Source organism: Juglans microcarpa x Juglans regia, chromosome 1D, assembly GCF_004785595.1.
Source record: "Juglans microcarpa x Juglans regia isolate MS1-56 chromosome 1D, Jm3101_v1.0, whole genome shotgun sequence".
Taxonomy (NCBI): domain Eukaryota; kingdom Viridiplantae; phylum Streptophyta; class Magnoliopsida; order Fagales; family Juglandaceae; genus Juglans; species Juglans microcarpa x Juglans regia.
Genome location: NC_054594.1, coordinates 31,469,459 through 31,493,547, shown reverse-complemented (window position 1 = coordinate 31,493,547; position 24,089 = coordinate 31,469,459). Strand labels below are relative to the sequence as shown.

Genomic DNA, 24,089 nt, shown 5'->3' with positions numbered 1-24,089 from the left:
TAGGAGGTGAAAGAGCTGCACTAGGCATCACCTAGCCAAATACTTGTGCTCGAGTCACAACAGAAAAATTATAACCACCTATTTCCATCTCTTGATCTATGGATTACCACAAAGCTCTAAAAATCAGTTTTCCCCTTACAAAAGCGCATTGTGCAGTAAGTAATTTAATATTCAGTCATGCAAATTGCCACAAAGTTCAATGTTCCCGGGTTAACTAGACCTCCAATTCGTTACAAATACTTGGCTAAGAGAAAGGAAAAAAAAGTCAGTTCGTGAAACACTTTTTATCAGCACCGGGTGTCCAAGAACAAAAAGTTCCGATTAATCCCAGAGGTGGACAGACCCTCGATAAGGAGTATCCAGCAGCATCTTAGGTAATTCAAGGGAAGTTTCCCTACACTGACAGCGCCTAGAAATTATTTGCATTTAAGAAAATTTGAATCTTGGACCTGGGGAAGCATATCACCGCGACCAATTCCTTTACCACTTGAATGTGACACACAACTGGGTGAATGATCAATCAGCAAATTAAAGTTCTCGAAATCAATCATACCAATAAATTATATCAATTTTTATTAACCAATTTATAGGTCAATGAGATTATGTGCAATATATACAATATATACAAATCTTATCAGAAAGTTCAGAAGCCACCCCTCCCCCCAAGTCAAATTCAGAAACTACTTCCGAATAATCCCTCATTTGTATGCCGAGCATTGAGTAGATAACGGTACCGTATTAGCAAACCGATGTCAACCTCATCGGCACCTTCTCTCTCTCAGCATCTCCAATCCCATCCGCCAGAATCTGAACGATCCTCTTGAACGCGAAGTGCACGCAATTCGAGAGCGCAATCCAGCAGATGACCTCGTAAACAAAATCGAAAGCGGGGTCAGAGGGCGGTGACGGCGACCCATCCCAATTAAGTCCTCCGAATCCGTCAAAATTCCACCCTCTGCCACCACCGCCACCGCCTCCGCCGAATGGACCATCTCCACCGTCGCCAAAAAAACCGTCGTCTTCACCGTCCTCGGAGTCCTCGCCGCTGAAGGATCTCCTTCTCGTGCGGCATTTTTTTCGGAGGAACGTCCGGGCACCAGTTCGAGAGTAATGGGATCTGACCGTCGGAGGAGCTAGAGCGCCGACCGCGAAAAGCACGGCAGAGATTGAGAGGTTGTTGTTGTGGGAGGCGAGGCAATGACGACGAAGAATGGATTTGGCGAAGACTAGGCCTTGCGCGGTGGCCACATTAACCGTCTCAGCGATGAGAGAGATGTCCATGCTCGTGAAGTCCTCGCACCCGAGAAATGAGAAATTGGGAATCGGTTGGAAAAGAGAGAGCAAGGGTTTGGAATTTATTTTCCCGAGAGGGAAAATGAAATGAGAAAGCCACGTCGGGAATACAGATTGCCAACGCAAATGCGATAATATAATTTATCAAAAAATATTGGCATCAATCTACTGTTTAGGATTATCCAAAATACATCACGATAAAATGATTAAAAACACTCTCAATAAATTCTACTTCTCTCTTATCCAAATCCACTTCTTTTATAACACATAGGGTGTGCTACGGATCAGCCATGAACAGAACTAATTTATATACTCAATAATCAATTCCCACTAGAGGCGGCTCACGTAAGACAATGACGCGTAATGTCAAAATTTCGAGATTCACCAGCTAGGGGTCAAATTAGGGATTAGCCTTCCAGTTTGGTCTAATTTTAGAGAAATTTTGAAACCAAATCCATAAATTAGAAATTTAAGAATCCAGGTTTATCACTAAAATAGGAATTTTTGATTTTTCTAATTTTGGTCCGGATTTCCTATTTATCATTTATATGTTTGATATTATAATTTTTTTAATACTAAACTTAATTGTGAGAATTTAGTATTTATTATTAACAATTACTAATTCTTTAATGTTCAATTATAATAGTATAATATAAGTAGTGTCTAACTTATTAGTAAAATTAATAAATTTGAATAATAAGATTAAAATAGTATAATTAGTGTCTAATTATTCTAATATATTAATAAACTTAATAAACTTGCATAATAAGATTAAAATTGCATATTATATTAATTAGAAATGTAACTTATAATATATAATAATAATATAAAAATTATATATAATATAAAAAATTAAAAATATATATATGTACCGGTCCGGTTCGGTTTAAACCAGTTTTCAAAATATGAAAATCGGTATCACACTGGTTTAGGATCGGTTTTCATTTCTAAGAACTGGTACTGCACCGAACTGATTACAAACTGATTCGGTTCAATCGATTTTTGGATTTTTTCTTACACCCCTAGTCAAACCTCACAAAAAATGTTCAACGAGCACGATCACTAAACCAGTAAAACTAAGAGTAATGTTACATGTAGTCATGGAGTGCGCAAGCGTCGTGCAGTTACTTTGAAAAAAAGTAAAGTCCACTATTAAATGATTGCACGACGTTTATATACTCACGATTGCAATAATCATTTCTCTATAACTAATTACTCAGTCTGTATGATAGGAGTACGTGGGCCTGTTGTCAATGAAGGGGTTAGGGCCCAAGGGGGAGCCATGATGAGCTCGAAGTCCAGTTGTTCATGGACCAGCTGAAAAAATTGTTTCAAACCCTTTACCAAAAAAAAACCTGAATTACTTTTACAAATTAATATATGAGACTTGCTAGGTACAAGCAATTTGACGCATCAAATTGCGTATTAATACTCATATAATTTTTTTTATTATAAAAAAATGAAAGAAATTTTTTTTAAAAGAAAAATAAGATTCTCTGTCTCACGAAAATTATTTTTGTCTTCAATTTGCATTATTTCATTAAACAAATTCTTTATATTTAATATTGGTGTGCGGTTTAGTGTGTAAAATTGCTTGCAAGAAGACTTTATTATAAAAAAAGTCTATGTTCAATCTATTTTGTCAACAAACTTGCGGACAAATTCCAAGCTAGCATGGCAACTCAAAAATGAAAGGAAAAATCTAATTGTAAGCGATTATGCGTACTAATACGTGCACCCATTCAATATGATTGGTCATAAAGTAGATTTTATTGAAAACAGTGCTAATTTGAATTTAGAATATGAAGGTAACAACATTAGTACGAAGATTGGTATGCAAACTTGCTTGTAAATAGCAAAACTCAAAATGAAATGTGGCGTTTTAATGGATGGGTTGGAGAGAAAAAGATGCAATATGCGAGCGGGAGATTGCCAAATGAAACGGTGCATTAAAATTGGAATTGCATCCCCTTAGAAATAGACAATTTTTTTCCTTTTGAAACATTTGATCGGAAGCAAGGACAAAACTCGATCCAGCCACCTTTGAAACCTTAATTCCATCTTGCTTCATCGCCTTCACCCTGCCCCACCCTCTTGCGGAATGCAATCTAACAAAATGAAATGCAATCTAATTCTACACAAGGACAGCAGCCAGAGCATACCTGAAATACACTGCAGCACTCAAGAGATACAAAAAGCTGATAAAGCATGCTGGAAAGAAAAAGATAACAGTTGCAGTATATGAAAAGAAAAAGAAAACAGCAGCAGGAAAAATGAGACAAGAGATGGTGCACTGAAAAGAAGAACCTTAGCTAAGGAAATGCATGGCTGCACACAAAGAAGCATGAGGGACACGATGCATAGAGCTGCCTCTACCATGCTGTCCATTAAAATTCTGAATTGATACTTGTAATTGTGTAGATAATTAAAAGTTAGTTTTACAGTAGCTTTTTCTGCTTTTTGTAATGTATATATATGACCTTTGTATGATCCAAAGTTAATTAATGAAAATCAGTTTCTTTTCAAATCAGTTTCCTCTCATCTTCACTTTCTGTTTTTAACAATTTTTAACATAACCCATCACGATATTAATTAATAATCATATTCTTATTAAATTAATATATTACGATAATGGGCTAAAGAACTCCAGCAAGAACTTTGGCTGATCATGCTCAACAAACCTACTCATTGGAGACAATTGATAATGGCTCCCGATGTTCTCGACAGACAGCCATTACGGAAAGGCTGATGAGGGCTCAAGGAGATTGATAGTTTCGAAAAAAAAAAATTGAAGTGAAAATGGAGAGCGAAATAAACATAGACACTTTTGTTTGTTATGATGTTTGTGGGTGGTAAAAGAATCCTACATAGATTCGAACGCCGAACTGAAGTGAAAATGTAGAGAGAGAGAGAAAGAGAGAGAGACTTCAAAAGCTTGTTTGGCTAGTGCTGATGCGTTCTGCCACGTTAGGTTGGTGCGCAATGTCGTCCGCCAACTCGCCTGTACGGAGAAGAACTCATTTATATAGTCCTGTGCAAATTAAGGGCACTCTTGTTGAATTAATTAAAGTTAAAAGAACATTTTGAATGAATGTAAGAAAAATTTAATTTTTGATTATTTTATTTATATAAATTTTTATATTAGAATAGTGATTTTTTTACTATATAATAATAAAATAATATAAGATGAATTTAATTTTAGTTATTCATATCAAATCTTTATATTATATTATATATTTATTTATTATATTGTAATGAATAACTAATAATTTTAAAAATATTTAATTTTTTAATTATTAATTTATTTTATTTTATCATATTTTACTATTCTACTTATTATATATTAATTAATAATCATATTCTTATTAAATTAATATATCACTAACTCAAATTAATATATCAATTGTGATAAAATATGTGATAGAAAGAATGTGAAAAATAATTAATAAAATACGTATTTGATGTACGTACAGTAACTTTTAAATTTTAAAAAAATTTTTGAAAGTCACTATATTTAAATTTGAAATTTAACTAATCTATTGTGAGTATATTTTATTTTTTAATAATTAAATATTTAATAAATTTAACTTTTAACTAATCTTATCAGAGTACTCTTGAGATCAGATCCGCCCACTAGAATAAAGTCGGGTTGAACTTAATTTGCAGGTTCAACGTCATCCAACCAAACATTTATCTGGCGAAACCATAGCCCGAGCTTATAGATTTTTTGTTTCGATAGGTTTCGTTATATATTTCTGTTTATTGTTAGTGGGTCGATTATTTGTTGGGCTTTGATTGATTTTCGAGAAAAGGAGATTATATATCCGTGCATGAGAAAACATGAACAACTAAGTAAATGTAAATTAGTTTTTTTTTTTTTTTTGCCGTTTTCATATAATCTCCGTTGCTTCTATATTTAAATTGCTTTGTTTAGCGTGAAGTCTCGAATTAAGGACATATTCATGTATTTAACTAAGGTTTTACACTTTTATATAGCAGTTAGTTATTGCTTTATTTACACTTTTATTTAACCAAGTCACTGCATTTCTTTTCTTGCTCAGCATTTATCCAAGACGCTGAGGATAATGTTTTTGCACCGATCTAGTACTTTTTCTTCTCCCTTAATTTTTTGCTTGATTGATATTAAAGGGGGCTAAAAAAAGGAGGGCTATGGACTTTTCCTCTGCTCCTTTGGTTTTCTAGTTAGTATCAAAATCTTCCCTTTGTTAATTTATCGATTATTTTTTCCTCATGAGGAATTGTTTTTTTTTTCTTATCTGAAGAAAGAAAAAAGAAGAAGAAACTGTTGTATGTGTAAATGACCATTGTTAACGTCGTGTTTCGCACTTTTAGACCAAATTCCAACAACTCAGGTCTTCCGAAATGAGCTTGCAAAAGATAGGAGAAAATGTAACTAGGAGAAGGTAGCTTAGGGGACAGGGAGTCTTCGATGCCAAAGTTAGTAAATATTATTGGAAGGTTGTAAACAAGTGAAAGAGTCTAGAAATTAGAGAGTCTTCTTGTACCTGGAACTTGCTATTTGTACACTAGGTTGGGGGAGGTGAAGATCGTCTTTGTCTCAACAGAGTTCGTGCCTCTTCTGTTGTATCTGTTGTCGGGTCCTTTAATGTAGCGTGACTCTACGATGGCACCATAAATGTGGTGTGTAGCTCGGTAGTGGCGTCATTAATGCAGCGTGGTTTACTGGCCTTGTGTTCATCCCTTGTGATTCGTAGATGGTTTGATATCTAAGACTGTTCATCCGGGCCGGATTTTTTTCCGGCCCGGTCCTGAACCCGGATACCCGAAATCTGGATTATAAAACCCGGACCTATACGGTCCGAATGCGGGTGTTTAAAGCGGGTTCCAGATTGGAAATTCGGAACCCGCATTTATACGATTATGTACACTATTTTCATTTGATTTCGCTCTGTTGTCACTCTCTCTCAATTTCCTTAGGTCATCGACTCATCGCCGTCCCCTCTCTCTCACTCTCTATTCTTTTCGAGTTTCTGTTTCTCACTTGTGGCTCCGTCGTCTTCTTCTCTCTCTCTTTCTCTCTCGTGCTAAAACCCTACCTCTTGTCACTCTTCCTCTGCCGATCGAAGATCTGTTCCTCGTGGCCGTCGTCTTCTACTTGACAAAAACCAAATTATATTCTCTGTGTTAGTTCTTGACAAACCGAAGGTTCGTATTTACACTTCTGAATCTGATTTTTTTTTTTACAGTGTTTTAGATCTGTAAGCATGTGGGATAGGATTAGGGTTTGTTTTTAAATGTGGGGTTTATTTATTTATTTGGGTCTGTTATATGTTGTTGTTTTGCTAGATCTGCTATTTTTTTTCTAGTCTTGGCTTGATTTCTGCGACTGGGTTTTTGTTCTCGCTATTGTTTTTGGGTTTATTTTGATATGAATGTTTGAATGAAGTAATCTTTGTATAGTGTTTTTATGGGTTAGTTCTAGATTTGTGAGACCTAGAAGGGAGAGGAGTGAAAATATCCATAACAAGAGTCTCCTAATAATATCTGGATCTGGGTTTGTGAGATCTAGATCGTGGGCATAAGTTTTCTTATAACAGATTTGATACGAAACTCGTATGTACTTTTATTTAAAATCATGATAACTCTTCCAATCATGATAACAGATTTTATTTAAAATGTATTGTTTTGTTATGATCTGTCGGCATGTTCCATGCCAGTAGAAGCTCCTTGTAGTCTGTACTCTCTAGATCCAACCAAATCACTATTCTATGTTTTAGGGTAACAAGAGTTGGTCAAATTAAAATTTTCAAGAAGATTCAAGAAGACATGTAATTGGGAACAACTTGGAGAATCGATCACATCAATATTTAGCAGTTAGCTACTGTACAAAGGTATGCTTTGTAGATTATCTTAAAGAATGGAGAAGCAAAGTAGATTATAACAGAGTTTAGTAAAATGTTGTTATCTGTATAATATCATGTGATGGCCATGTTATAGGTCTTCAACATGGATCTATCATCTTTTATTCGATTGTTTTATGATCTTATTAAATGTTGCATATTCCTTGTATCACCACTCATCCATCTTATCATAATCATATAGGCTATATATTTTCTTAATAAATTATTTGTGATTGCCCAATACAATAATATTACATTATACTACTTGGTGGATCATGTGAGATTTGGATAAGTGCCATTACATATTTGCATCTCTGTTGTTACCCATATACTTGATTTTTATCATTTTGTACTGCATTGTTTGGCTTGATAAAAGAACCGGTGCAACCTATTTGTCAAAGGGTAGGTTTCTGCTCATTTTTGTGGAAAATGTTCTTTGAGAAGCATGATGACTACAAGGTAGATGGAATGAAATATTTCTTTCATTCCTGAACACTTTTTGACTTGAAATTTTTTGTTTTTGCAGGATCTCTCAATCCAATCACTTGAAGTTGCTATTTGGTTTGAGATTAAATAACAAATAATGTAATAGGTAGTCAGATCACTTGAAGTTACTACTTGCTGGAATTATTTTGTAATTCATATATTGTAGTTTTGTATTTTGCAATGTAATGTAATGTGTAAATAACAAAATAGTGAAATATGTAGTGGATTGCATGCATTTTAGTTTTTCATTTTTATATATTTTTATTATTCTGGAAAATGTTAGTATTATGCTTTTTAATGACGACTTAGAAACGTTTTTCATAAATATATGCTTTTATAAAAAATTATGATTTTCAACACTTTTTAAAATTTTTTTTAATAAATATAGAAGAATTATGCTTTTTAACATTTTAATTATTGGCTTTTATAAAAAAAAAAAAAAAATTATGTTTCTAAACCCTTTACATGAAAAAAAAAAAAAAACGGTTACAACCCGGAACCCGGATTTTCGGATTTCAAAAAATCGGATCCATCCGGGTTCTGGCCCGAGTCTGACCCAGACCAACCCGGTCCGGGTTTGAAACCCAGGTTCTGGTCCGGGTGGGAACCCGGATGAACACCCCTACTGATATCGATGGATCGAGGGCTTTTTGCATTTTCTGTTGTGCTCTTTGCAAGTCTTTAGGTTCTGACCGCGACTGTGGGCTGTCAGGCTAACCTGTTTTATTGATTACTCAACTCATTTTCCTGGTAGATTCTTTGCCCCTACGTAGTCTTGTTGGCCCTTGAGCTGGGTATTGGGCCAAGGCCTAGTGGGCTTTGTGAAGTGGGGAAAATTCCCTTACAGGTCTAAGGGGAATTTCTCCTTTATTCCTTCAACTTTTGCTCTGCAAGACTACACGACATTCTTTGCTGTGAGCCGAGCAATGGTTGGCCACCCACTTATGTGGCAATATTGTGTCAGTTACACTTCACATTGAATAGCATCCTTTTGGTTCTTGCATCATAACTTCGTGTTAGGTAGCCATTTATTTCGCACATTGTATCAGCAGATATACTCTGCAGAAGTTACGATGATCGAGGGATTCTGGTACTTTGGGGGACACGTGGAGTTATGTTGCCTCGGGAGTTCAAACATCAACCCCGCCTATATAAGGACCCTTTCTCCCTTGTGAAAGCTCATTACACTCATTCTTCCTTTTGCTTAGTTTCCTACGTTCCTTGCTTGCTACTTGAGTCATTTTTTCCTTTGTTTTCCTTTAGTTTTCTCCTGAAATCTCTTTAATTTTCTTTCGATCTCTCATGGCTTCGAAGAAATCTTCATGCCCTTCTGGACATGTTGGATCCTCTGGTGGTGCTCACATTCTTTAGAACCCCCAACGCGACCTCAGGTTCATCAATATAGGGAATTTTCCTCCACATCAGGAGTCTCTAAAGCAGGGTGCTCTTCTCATGAAGGGTCTAGTTCCGAGCGGTCTTGGTGATGACCCGGCGAGGAACGACCTTGCTCGCTAAGGGTGGAAATTTTGGGCAGATCTTCTTGCTCTTCTATGTTGTTATTGTCCCAAGCCTCCGCAGCCTTTTCTGGGAAGATCTCCTTGCCCTTTCTCTGCTGTTGTTGTCTCTGTGCTCCCTCTTCTCGTTGTCGCCCTTTTGCTTATTGTGCTCCTCTCGTTCTCACCATTTTGCTTATTGAGCTCCCCTTTGAGGCCATTCCTTCCTTTCATACCTCTCCTAGGTTGGCGAGTGGTTTCAAGCGGCTCCTGAGCGATTGTGGTCATTGTACGACTCAATTAGTTGTCTCATTACATCCCTGTTTATTTTTTAGAAGTAAGTTTGGGCGTTATTGACACATCATAATGATGGAGATCTCTATCTGCCACTTTCATGGAACATGATTTGGTTGAGCTCGATTGTGACAAGTCGCCTTGCGTAGTAACTTGTTCCTTGTAACTCTGTGACTTTATGTTGTAACTTACTCCTTGTAGCTCTACGGCTTTATGTTGTAACTTGTTTCTTCTAGCTCTACGACTTTATGTTGTAACTTGTTCCTTATAGCTCTGCGGCTTTATGTTGAAACTTTCAATGATTAATGATATTACCTTTTGTTGACGATACCTAGCTATATCCTTTGTGCATCCCTTTTCTGCTGTTCTTTCTCTTTTTTTTTTTGTTGGTCAACTTGGGGACGGGGGGCGCTTGGCTACGAGGATTCGCCACACATGGCTTTGGTGGTCCACCCCGCCAGTGCCCAGCCTATATCCGATGATCCCGCCAGCCAGCGGTTTACCTGCTCGAATCCCTTTCGTCGACCTTTGTCATGTGGCTCTCTTAGGGCCTTAGTGACCTTGTTTGACAAGGCAGCCATTCTTCACATTTTCCTTTATCATAGATTTGTTCTTTAGGTAGCCGTGGGTTGATCCCGCTCTCCACCGCAGGGAGTCAAGACGGCCTTGGGCTCAGCTTGCCTCCTTGATCCTCGGGAAGGTAAGTAGTCCGGGAAGTTTGGAGTTGTATCTGTCTTTCTCCACTAGTGTAGATTTGTTATTTGGGTGGCCGTGTGGTTGATTCCGCTCTTTGCCATGGGAAGTCAAGACGGCCTTGGGCTTGGCTTGCCTCCTTGGTTCTTGATGAGATAAGTAGTCTGAACAGTTTGGAGCTATATCTGTCTTTCTCCATTAGTGTAGATTTGTTCTTCGGGTAGCCATGGGGCTGATCTCGTTCTCCGCCACAGGGAGTCAAGACGGCCTTGGGCTCGACTTGCCTCCTTGGTCTGCAGGGAGGTAAGTAGTCCTGGTAGTTTGGAACTCTATCCATCTTTCTCCATTAGCGCTCTACATTCATCCTATTCGAGAAACAAGAATGTTATCATTATTTTGCTTTTGGTCGCAGAAGTTAACGTCATAAACCTGGGTTCTTCAGTCAATGTTGTATAGTGCTTGTTGTTTTCTACCTCACCATTGCTGCTTGTGCTGCTGACGTGTGTGTCGATGATGTCTGTGTCTTTCACTTCATTATTCGAGATGTCCATGGACTCGGCCCGCTCTCTGTTTGGTAGAGGTCAGAATGCCTCTTGCCAAACTGCCTCTTTCTCTCCTAGAGGGGTAATTCGGACAGCAATGTGGTTAGTCCACTCCTTCGGCAGTAGGGGTTGGGCTAAGTATTCGGGTAGCGTTGGGGCTAAACCCGGTCTCCTTAGCGGGAGGAATGAGACAACCTTTGGCTCATCCCATCCCGTTGCTCCCCGCGAAGTACACGTAAGACCCAAAAAAGGATCCCACAGATGGCGCTACTGTTAACGTTATGTTTCGCATACTTTTGGGCTAGGCTCCGACAACTCAAGTCTTTCGAAATGAGCCTGCAAAAGATCGGAGAGAAGGTAACTAGGAGAGGGAGGCCTGGGGGCTGGGGAGTCTCCAATGCCAAAGTTAGTAAATATTCTTGGAAGTTTGTAAATAAGTGAAAGAGTTTAGGGATTAGAGAGCTTTCTCATACCTGGAGTTTGCTATTTATACCCTAGGTTGGGGGAGGTGAAGATCGTCTTTGTCTCAATAGAGTCCGTGCCTCCTCTGTTGTATCTGCTGTTAGGGTCCTTTAATGCGACATGGCTCTGTGACGACACCATAAATGTGGTGTGTAGCTCGGTAGTGGCGCCATTAATGCAATGTGGTTTCCTGGCTTTGCATTCATCCATTGTGAGTCGTAGATGGTATGATATCGATGGATCGAGGGCCTTTCGCATTTTTCGCTGTGCTCTGTGCAAGTCTCTAGATTTTGACCTCGGCCGTGGGCTGTCAGGCTAACCTGTCTTATCGATTACTCGACTCCTTTTCCTGTTAGCTGCTTTGCCCCCTACGCGATCCGTGTGGCCCTTGAGCCGGGTATTGAGCCGAGGCCCAGTGGGCTTTGTGAAGTGGGGAAAATCTCTTTACAACAATGAAATTTTAAAGAATCCATATGTTGGAAAAGCAGTGAATGGTGATGAGGAAGATGGCCCATGTAATGCTTCATTTGATAAAAAGCTTGCATTGCTTCGTTGGTTTGAAGTTGTGTTCATTGGTTTATAAAATATTAGACCCAAACAATGTTTTTTTCCTGAAAAAATGAGTCATGTGAAGAATGTGTTGATTACAAAAATACAAAGTAGTGGTCCTATATTAGAGATATGGGGAGGTGGGGGGAGTAATTATCTGGTTTTGTAGCAAATCAATGTTGTAGAGAGTGCTGGAAATTTGACCTATCCATGGTTTTTTCCACTGCATATTAAAATTTATTATATACAACTCTGTTGCTGTATAATCCAAGATGCTAAACTTGTATACATGTACTTCTATGGGTTTCTTTTGTTGCCCTTTTTTATTTTATTTTTTTTCCTGGACATAGGATTGAAATATTCAGAGTAGAATACAGAAGAAAAATAATTTCCTGGAAAAAGTAATTCTTAGGTGCCTTTTGGATAGTGAGTTGAGATGAGATGAGTTGAAATGAAAGTTGAAAGTTGAATAAAATATTGTTACAATATTATCTTTTAATATTATTTTTGTTTTGGAATTTGAAAAACTGAATTGTTTATTATATTTTGTGTTGAAATTTGAGAAAATTATAAATATGAGATAAGATGAGTTGAGATCGCTTCTCAATCCAAACGGGGTTTCTAATTCTAACGCAAGTTCCACATCTTGAACTGTTGGTACAAGGCCACAAGGTGTATCTTATAAGCTATATGTTGCCAAATCCGCATACCTTTGTCAAATTCATTTTCTACCACATTGTGCTCACGATGTCATTTGCATTCAATACAACCCCTGTCTTTATGATTGTACCTTCGGATATTCTTCCACTTCCACACATGGAACGATCTACAGCTCAATCTAGCAATTGAAGCAGCCACCAAAATAGCGAACCTCACCCTGGTAGGTCGCCTCATCTCCAATCGTCCATTAAACAGATTTACATTTCACACCACCATTAAAGCCATTTGGAACTTTGTCATTGGCATGACCATATAACCTCTAGAAAGGAACACATTCCTTTTCACATTCCCATCAGCAAATGACAAAGAAAAGATCATTTCCAATAGCCCATGGAATTTCTAAGGCTTCCACATGACCTTGCAACACTAGCTACTGGGTTAGTCTCTTTCTGAAAAAGAATTAGACCATACCATCTTCTGGGTTCAAATCCATAGGCTGCCCCTGGAATTGATGAACTTTAATAATGTCACAGTAATCAGTATAAGGCTAGGATCCATTCTAGAAATAGACTATACATTTTGTGTGGACAATTCATCATACTTTGGAGTGGCACGAAAAAAATTCTTGAGAATCATAATCCAACTCTAAACATCCAATCCACGTCAAAAAGGCTTCCATCTTCCTAGGCCTAAACAAACACCAGCAAAAATATCCTTCAAATATGAGTGCCTCTTAGACTTTTGTTATACATGTGGTAGGCTGGGATATACACAAAACCAGTGTACACACTCCTTAGGAACCCCAGACGTCCCAAACTTCAGACCTTGGATGAGAGCCGATAACCTCCCCAACCAAAGACCAGAAAATATTAACCAAAGGCTTTCTCCTATTTCTGATAACTTCCCACCTCCTCAAGATTCTTACACCAACAAAGGGAAGGAAAGAAATGGTGCAAGAAGGCAACACTGTAGACTCTTTCTTATAACCAACATGCATGCATGAAACATTGAAACCACCACCAGAACAAGTTTGTCACCACATGTCCCTATGCAACCAAATGAATTACCTGTGACGCCTCTAGCCCCCGCTTGGGATTGGATGGTGACTGAAGCGTCGGAATATGTAACTCAAGGCTACATATCCCTCATACATGACAGTTAAGATGCAATGCACTTATAATCTAGCAGTATACAGTAATTCACAGCAGATAATTCTTTTAACTACTTAAGGATGGTAGCAATAAATAAACACAGTATTGAATGTAAAATCTCAAAAGTTTGAAACTTCCTTAATTGTACTTTCTTCAAAATAGATAATTGTTTTCAAAACCATTTCCCAAAACACAGGGGCCATCAAAATATTATTTCACAAAATACTAAGTCATTGTCTTATCTTTCGAAAGGTCTTAGGTTCCCATTTTCATCATCACCATGGCCTCATTCGGATTTAAACACCAATAGATCCCTTGTGACTTCGGAGGCTCGAGTGTCAGTAGACCTAAATCCTTTGTTATTTCCTTTGCGTAAGCCGCAAACTAAGAGGCCCTCTTGAGAAAAGTCGACAACCAGTCCATGTTCCACCAAAATTTCAAATTCGTCGATGGACTGGTGATAGTAGCATCAATCTTGGTATCACTAATGCTAACTAATATTTCTCTCATAAGCGAGGCCTTGGGCTTCAAAACATCTGCTGTAAAGTTATGACGAGCCTCCACGATATACTCGTCCTCTATCATCGAGTCTTCTAAGTTCATGATTCTATAGGGTCTGGAACACCTATCACAACTTCTACCATTCTGGGTGTGAAATGGTAGTCGAAACTACCACAATGAGATTTCAAGAAATCTCAGCAAGTAAGCAGTCAACATACAACAGATTATCACAAACATATACAAGTAAACCATTAATAATAGCAATCCATAAATGAATAAATGAATGCATGGACATGAACTTGACATAAAAACTTTGACATATGCAACATAGACTTTTCATAAAACATATTTTCATCTTTTAGACTTCTTAGCACTCCGTCATATCATTTGAGCTCAGGATCTTTTTCTTGTCATATCATGCCATACTTCTCATATCATAACATATCATGTCATTCTTATCATTTCGTAACATTTTCATATTGTGATCATATCACATCGTAGCACATCATGTTATATCATAACATATCATGGCATGTCATAACATATCATTGCATATTATAACATAACATAACATAACATGGAGCTCAAATGCCTTAATCATTTCATGATTCATATGAATGGATACCTCATGGCTCCCCTAAGCACCGTGTGTTCTCTGCTAGTTACCTCATCAACCAACGATCTACTTGATTGAGGCAACTAAGTCATAATATCAACAACCCGAAACATGTATGACCTAATTCACAATGTACATCTCACAATATGGCTTGAAAACATTAGAACATGCAATCATATGATGAATACGTGTAAACGTACTTGAATCACACTCAACCAAACCTAAAACAGATTCAGATTCCCTTATTATGGCCTTGGCCAAAACATCCAAGTCCTCCAATCATGAATTTACATGATCACAACACATAGTCTCTTGCTTTTACAAGTCCATATATCAAAACAAACATGAATGGCATATTTACATGTCAAAACTGAAACCCTAATCATGGGATTTTTGAAATAAACTTCATCAAACCATCATAAAAATATGGCATCTCATATTCATATCAAGACCGAATATACATACCACAATATAACAAGATTTGATCAATGAAAAACAAACAAAGTTCACAAAATATATAAAAGTGCCATCCAAAGTAAGTTGGAAGTTTACTTAACAAAAATCCGAAGTATAAACTTTGCAAAATTTGAAAAATACATGCAAGATATATTAGAAAACAACGAGAAACCCTAATATCGAAATAAGAGTGGTAGTGTATGTGCATCTAGGGTTTTCGAAAATGCTTTTCCATGAGAAACCCTAACCTTCTTCTAAATGGTGGCCGTGACCTTCAATCCCTTTACACTCGGTGTTCAAGAGTTTTAAATAAAAGACATTTTTTAGGTCCTTCCTCTTCTTGAAGAAAAAATCCTAGTTTCTAAAGTGAGAGTATGTACACATGTGAGAAAAACCCTAAATCTGAAACTTAGTGTGGTTTTTCCCTCTTGGTCATGTGTGTGTGTGTGTGAGAGAGAGAGAGAGAGAGAGAGAGAGAAGAAGAAATGGTTCTTACCTCCTCATGTGTTCCTCCCTCTCAAATGGTGTAGGAGAAGTCCTTGTGATTCTCGAAATAGTGGTGTTTGGTTGGTGAGAAAGTAGTGAGAAAGTGTAAGAACTTGGAGAGAAATGGTGAGTGCCGAAAATTCCTTAGAAGGATAGTTGAAAACTTGAGCAAAAAGGCCTCCAACTTTCAGCTATGCCCTTTTATAGAGAGCTTTCCTTCCTTCTAGAAAATCTAAGAGCCTTTGCATGGATGCCATTTGGCAAAAAGACTATTCCCTTTCCCCCTTGATGGGATTGCAAGAAAAATCCAAAGGTTGCCTTGTGTGGGTGGCGTGTAGCCCTCAACCCTCTCTTTCCTCACCTTCCAATTTTGCCCTTCTCTCATTGTCTAGATACATTACACTTGGTGGCTCAAAGGTAAAAACAAAAACCCTAATCTTTCTTGAAATCCTACTAGTGTGCATGGTTGCCACGTGGCAAAAAGGCATGTGTGTCTTGCTCTAGCCGAAACCCTAGGTCACTTCTAGTGACTTTTGTCTTCCCAAGATGACTTTGTGTCTCCCTCCATGTGGTTGCCGTCGCCCCCTCTCTCTCTTGCTCCTCCAAAAAGTTTCTTCTAGAACATGCTCTTCTCTCTTCCCAAGAAAGGTCCTCTTGGAACTCCCAAAGTCCTTTTTTGCATTCTTGCCAAGTGTTACTCACCGAAATGGGCCTTGTATGTGGGCGTGTAAGCCCTAATTTGGTGACATCATCTTCCACTCACATATTCTAGAACCTCATGTTGGACAAGTGTCACTCCTTGCCTCTTCCTTAAAGTTTCTATCTAAAAAAGACTAAATAGCCATTCTTGGGCCATGTGGCGCCTACATCACCCTTTAGAAATCATTTTGGGCTTCCAAGCCCTAATGCTACCCTTGTTGGCTGAAATCTACGTGGGCCTTGTTAGGCTCTTTCCCTCACCTATCTCTTATGGACTTCCTACTTTTAGAACTCTTAGGATCCAAAAATACAATATACTCTAAGGCTTTTCCTCTAACACTTAGAATCTTCTAAGGACTGAAATAATTCTCCAAATAAAAATAGGAATGGGGACTTGGCAAAGTTTGGGTTCTCACATTACCCCAATTACCCCCATTAATTCCTCACCAGTTTGTTCCCCTTGAAAAAGCCAAAACCATACCCTCGAGCCCACAACGGATCTTTCATCTAACTTTCCTAGTCACTTACCTCAACAAAATAGTATCCTATCCCCCACCAAACCCTTTAACTCACAAATAGCCTCACACTTGGACCAACAAAATCTGCAAGAGATAATCCTCAGGCCCCAAACAAAAAACCAAACCCAAATCTCTGAATCCCAATTTATGCCAACCCTTAGTACCCACGTACCTAAAACCCCTGCTCCCTTCCACGTACTTCCCCACGAACCAACCCCCCTCTCACACTGGGCCTTCAATATTCAAATCCCTTATCTTTCACTTTGATAAAATTATAGACCCATCTGACTACTCCTACCCAAACCACAAAAACTCACTATTGGTCAGCCCATCCTGGAAAGAAATACTATCTCTAAGCCCAATAGAATTGGCCCTCAATACCTAAACTAGAGCTTAAGCCCCAACCAAACAAACACGAACCCAAACCATTCCACTCCCTTGTTTAGAGTTAAACTCGTTAACAACTATTGACCCCACCGAATCCCCACCCTTCGAACCCCCACCTTCACCAAACCCCACTGAACGACACCTCTTCATTCTCCCCCTCACCACAACCTCAATGAACACACTCTTTCTCTCAACCCCTGCAAACGAAACTTTCTAAACTCAATTGGAGAGGGCCTTATTCAGTGCAATTCGCTGGCTTAACTCATCAACCCAAGCGACAAGTCAAAGCTTCACCATGGGGCTTTCAACCCACAGACTCAAGGTATGACAGAATCATCAGGAGATAACATCACTCTCTAGGCAGTCATGTCTTCCCAAAAAAGCAAGCCAGGTAACAAATCAAGATTCCCTCTCAAAAAATCTAGATACAACCCCTACCCGAAACGAAGTACCTCACACTCTTATGGCAACACCCCAATTCCCGCAATCCAATTTTTCCCAACAACCCCAGACAGTGCAGTGGCAGATCCAAAATTGCCACCCCCGAGAATGAGGCTTCTTGCTTGGAGTTGTAGGGTAATTGTCCGACCCCGTGCACTTTGCAGTCTTAGGGCAAACATCAGGATACATCATCCTGATAGGGTCTTCCTAGAAGAGACACTTTTGAATGATTTTAATGCTATGGATATTGTAAATAGGCTAAGTTTTCCTTTTCATGTACATATTCCCCCTAGTGGTAAATGGGGAGGCTTGTTGTTCACGTGGAAGTAGGGTTTGAATGTTGAACTTGTAAATATTTCAGATAATAATATAACTCTTTTTGTGTATTCAAACCCAGTTCACCAACCTTGGTTGCTTAGCTTTGTCTATTGCCCAGCACAAACTAAGAAAAAACATGACTGCTGGCAAATGCTCTCTAGCATCACCAACTCTTTCTCAGGTCCTTGGTTAGGAATAGGAGACTCCAACAACATTATTAACCAATCAGAGAAAAGAGGAGGCCATCCCTTTTCCAACCCTTCAAACCCAACTGGACACATCTTTCATGGATCAACATGGATTAGTTGACTTAGGGCTCATCTAGTCCTATATTCACCTGGTCTAATTGGAGAATTGGACTGGCAAACATCCAAGAAAGACTATATAGAGGCATTGCTAATAATGATTTAAGGATCCTGTTTCATGATGCTCATCTGACAAACCTCCCAATGACATCCTAAGATCACTCCCCCATCCTTCTAACAGCCACGAGTCACCAAAACCTGAAAAAACACTTCAAATTTGAAGAGTTTTGGACAAGAGAACCTTCTAGGTAGAAGTGATCAAAAGTGCTTGGCTTAAACATATTTTAGGATCCCCCGCCGTTTGTTCTGTACAAGAAACTAAGAGCCACAAAAGATTACCTAAAAAACTAGAATAGACAATGCTTTGGTAACATCCAATCAGGCATCAAATATTTGAGTGAGTAGGTAATCCAATCATCAACCTCTAACAGAAATCCAATCATCAACCTCTGGCATTTTTGATACACCTAGAAAATCAGCTCCAAGAAAACCTCAATGAACTTTTGAAGAGAGAAGAGCTACTCTGGAAACAAAAATCATGACCAACTTGGCTTACCACCACTAATCTAATCACAAACTTCTTTCACCTACCCACAACAATCATAAGAATGACTAATTCCATCGATAGTCTCAAAATAGAACAAGGAGTATGGTTCACTGATTCCACCACAATCCAAAACTCATTCATAGACCATTTCAAAACCATCTACACCTCCTCCAACCCTCACATTCCCGACAGCTTGGACCAACTCTTTCCCAAAAAAGTCAGCCTAGAAGACAACTCATTCCTCACAACAATTCCAGATCATGATGAAATTAGAAAAGCCATACAAAAGCATTCCATCTTCCAAGGCCCCGAGACCAAATGGCTTCACGGGTTGTTCTATAAATTCTATTGGGAGGTTGTGACGCTCCCATCCTCTACTTGGGATGGAACGGAGACTTCGAGCGTTCGGACATGCAATACAAGGTTACATACCCCCGTACATGACAGTTAATATGCAATGCATTCTAGTATGCAACTACCAGTATGCAATAATTGTAGCGGAAATAAATGTGAAAGTATACTTATGCCAGGATAACTAAAAAACGTCTCAATTTTATTAGTAATCATCAAGTTCAAAATACCAATGTAGCATAATCTAAAGTCAAATCATCCGCTTCATGCGTTCTAAAGCATGAAGGACTTGGCCTATAACATTAGGATTAAATCCAATCTTCTCTCAAGGTCTGGCTACTCCACAGTCAGTCAGATCCGGCACTCCATCTAGCTCGTCCTGACATAACTTCTACCATTCCGAGTGAAATGATAGTGGTCCCATAAAGGGTGAGATTTACTCGAAATCTCAATAAATTAAATAACCAATTTACACAAAGATAAATTAAATATGAAGCATGATAAATATGCAATGCATGAGATGCAGAAAAATTAGTATGAATGTCTCCCACCCAGATTCCTTAACATTTTAGAAAAATGGAGACACAGGTTTTCATTCAATAAATATTTTTGCCATCATTTTTTAAAATATCACTTCATCATAAACTTTCATCATTATTAGCAATTCAGAATTAACATCATAATGTGTGGTAACATCACAGTTCCTCATATGCACTATGAGTACCTGCCGATGACCGTAATACAACTCAAGTTAAAATCACGTTGTCTATAAACTCATTCTCAATGCATTGGTAAATATAACATAACATCATAACATGTACACCCACTAGCATTAGGTGTCATAGCATATTAATTTCGCTCCGATGTTCTTTAAAAAGAACTCATTCGAAGCCTGTTGACTGTTCTTTGTTAACCCAGGAGTTATCATTCCATTTTTAAGCACTCTAGAGTAAACAAAGGAGTTTTTTCACTAGGATAATTCTACATCCTAGCCTTTGGGGTCCTGACAAAAATTAATTTTATACTATGCTTGAAAAATGTATTTCATGACATGTGCATATGTGGCAAGTTTTCATATAAAAATGACATTTATATGCAATATGTTAAAAATGGTGAAAATCTCACATGATATGTAAGTATGCACTAAATGTATCATATAACATGATATTTTATACTCAAAATAATAATTGAAATATGAATGAAACATTTATCAATAATTCATAAATAATCTATCAAGGTATAAGTTAGAGGCCAACTTATAAACTTCCTGAGTAATAAAAAAAATGTTGTAGCAGCTAAAATCAAGTGCGTACTAAGTTAGGATTAATACTTCTATAATTGAGGCTCAAAATCAAAGGTTTCAAAAATAGATATTTACAAAAATACCCCCTAGACTCTCAAAAATTGCCGTTAAGGCCCTAAATTTTCACTAATTGCAAACGAACTCTAAATTTAACCAAAATTCATGGACTTCATATTTTTGGCGTTCTAAAACCAACTACGCCCTTGGATTTTCAAGAATCAAAGTGGAACTTGTCCAAACTGTCCAAACCGTGGCACACACTCTAGTTAATGCGTATGTGTGTTTTCAACTATTGGTCCCTATGAATGCATGCATATGAGATTTTCTTTAATCACAAATGATCACTAACATCTTTAATAACACAATGAAGGCTAATTATTGGATAATCAAGTTCATCTCAACACTTAATCATGGCTAAGAAATCCTTAATCACCAATATATTCAAAACCAATACATGCTTGATGATCAAAACAAGATAGATTCAAAACCTACTATGGCATGCTTCTAACCACAAATTAAACCTTCCATAATCATGCTAAGACAATGATAAATCATGTTTAAGACATGCCATAGCTAATTTTTCACTTAAAATCATTTAATCTTTCAAACCATCATTTAAATGACCCGGTTTTGAACTTAGCATGATAAGCTTCTCAAAACTCAACCAAATTTTTACCAACACCTGAAAACAAAACTTTACATGCTAAATAATATCAAAATTAAGAAATCTTACAAATTTCGTGATCTTCCAAGTACTCAAGACAGCCTTGATCAAGAACATTCAAGAACTCACCAATACTTACTCGGTTTCACTCTTTTGATCTCTAAGGGGGAGAAGTGCTCTCAAGAATCAAGATGAAGCTTAGATCTGAGGTGTGGAGGAAATGAGGAAGTGAGGGAGGTATTTATAGGGTTCAAGAGGAGTGCAGACGTTGGATTGGATGCTTGGTGATTTGGTGAAGTGGGAGGCGGTGTAAGGGGCTGGAATTTTCAGATTGTAATCCATCACTTTGTGTCACTTGTGTAGAACGAAATAGTGCCCTAAACCACCATCATTTCATCACTCCAGGTGCTACAGTTCTCCTATGGGTGCTGTTCAAGTCGTGGCACAAAATAAATAGAAGGAAACCAACCAAAACAAACCATGAGGCTGATGGGTTCAGGGTGGTTTTCCTTGGGGAGATTTGGACTTCGGTTTTGGATGGTTGGGTGGGAAAATCTGAGTCAAATTTCTCATGATGGTAATGGGACCTCTTGGGGATTGGATGGTGAATGAGGTGGCATGGGGTGGTGGCTCAAATAGGGCAGATGGTTGGTTAGATCTTAACCCAACCGGTTCCCACTCAAACTAGACTAAGGTGCAATCGGTTTGGTCACTTGAATTGGTTTGTAAAACCAATTTCGTCCAAGACTCAAACTAGATTTGAAGGGGTCTCATGAGACTTTTAAGGACCATATTACCCTTGAGGATAAACCACAAAAATATTGGACCTAAGGGCAAAACAATTCAAGTACAGGTGATACACAATAGCCAATTGATGCACGTTTGGGATTTGATATTTCATTTTCCTTAATGACGTGTGGGGAGGTTTATTTAGGGTATTAGTGAGGTCTAAGTATGATGAAATGTAATAATAAATCAAGAAAAATTCAAATTAGAAGGTTAAGAAAAGATTAAACGAAATTAAGTTTCAACGCATGGCTTAAAGTTCACTAACCTCAAGTATCTGATTGTTAGGGTATCTCATTTAAAATACTCATGATGGAATCATTCTGATTGTCTGAGTATGTCTGGCGGAATATGTTGGGCAGAATCATTCTGATTGTTCAGTATGCCTAACGAAACGACTGGCGGAATCATTTTGATTGTCAGAATTCAAGTCTAAGTTCATGTTAAGTAAAGAAGGCAGCTCAAGTTCATGTAAAGTTAAGTTCAAGTTCAAGTTAAGTTTTAGAATTTAAGTCTAAGTTCATGTTAAGTAAAGAAGTCAATTCAAGTTCATGTAAAGTTAAGTTTCAGTTCAAGTTTAAGTTCATGTCAAGTTAAGTTTTAGAATTCAAGTCCAAGTTCCTGTTAAATAAAGAAGTCAGTTCAAGTTCATGTAAATTTAAGTTTCAGCTCATGTCAAGTTAAGTTTTAGAATTCAAGTGCAAGATCATGTTAAGTCAAGTCTCAGATCAAGTTCATGTCAAGTCCAGTCTCAGTTTAAGTATAGTTTAGTCTAAGCAAGTCACGTTCAGTTCATGCTTTAGTTTAAGTTATGTCAGTTATGTTATGTTGTATGTCAAGTTATGCTATGATTACTTTTGACTTTGATTATGCATTTATGCTTTTACTACCATGCATGCATGATTAACCTGTGTGGAGGTTTCATGTTAACTTGCTGAGATGTATAACAAATCTCACTGTGGTAGTTGAGACTACCATTCCCCCCCTCCCCCGGCGAATGATAGATCTTGTTACAGGATCTGAAGAAGAGCCAAAAATCGACCAATTGTAAACAGTCAACTAAGCGACGGTGCGATGTCGATGGTAGTATAATAGTTAACTTAAATTACTACTTGTACCTATGGAGTTGCATTTCTAGTACTCTTTTGATCAGTCATTTTGGATTAGCGTTATGATCTCATTTGTTTAGTATGTCCTTTTGTATGAAGTATGTTTTAAGTATTTGAAATATTTTTAGTTTGATGCATAGAATTGCTAAAGAAAAAACTTATCAGCTGCGAATATTGCATAATGCTAGATGCATGTTCATTGCATCTTTAATTATCACTAACGGGGGCAAATAACCTTGTGTTGTATGTCCAGACACTTCAGATGTTCGTCTGATCCCAAGCAAAACCTGGGGGCGTCACAGCATTCACTGTCCCTGGACATTATGAATGAAATGTTATGCCATTTGAATTAAAAAATGCTCTTAGTGAATTTCAGAATATTATGAATGAAATATTTACTCATTTTACTCACTTTTCGATAGTTTATATAGATCATGTATTACTCTTTTTCTCATCTATTGAACAACACTGAAAACATCTAAATACCTTTGTCCAAATTATTAAACAAAATGAATTAGTTATTTCATCACCAAAATTAAAATTATTCCAAATAAAATTAGATTTCTTGGACATGACATCTTTCAATGAACTATTACACCAATTAGTAGAGTGATTGAATTTGCTAATAAATTTCCTAATGAAATAAAAGATAAGCAACAATTATAAAATTTTCTGCCCCATGGACACAAAAGCATACAAATATTATAAAACAAATTAAATCTCACGTTAAGAAATTACCATGCTTAGTACACCTCATACTTTTAAAATTGTTGAAATAGATGCATCTGATATTGGTTATGGAGGAATTATGAAACACAAATTATCAACCGATTTGGAACAGATTATTTGATTCCATTCAGAATGATGGAATCCTGCCCAAAAAAATTACAATACTACTAAAAAAGGAATTTTAGCTATTGTATTATGCATGAATAAATCTTCACAACCTCCTCACACTCCACACTCTACATTTTTTTTTTAATTTTTATTATTTTTTTCTTTTATCAAATATTTATTATATGAATAATGAATAGAAAATTTAAAATAATTTAAAAAGAATAAACTCAAAAAAAATTTAAAAAAAATATTAAAAAATT

At 37.4% G+C, this 24,089-nt stretch overlaps 1 protein-coding gene across 1 annotated transcript; it reads right to left on the bottom strand.

Moving 5' to 3' along the window:
• Window positions 1-550: 550 nt before the first annotated feature.
• Window positions 551-1,421, bottom strand: LOC121240120. The gene has a single exon (XM_041137589.1). The coding sequence runs from the start codon at window positions 1,279-1,281 to the stop codon at window positions 739-741; it is 543 nt and encodes a 180-aa protein (XP_040993523.1). The 5' UTR covers window positions 1,282-1,421; the 3' UTR covers window positions 551-738.
• Between the last annotated feature and the right edge of the window lie 22,668 nt (window positions 1,422-24,089).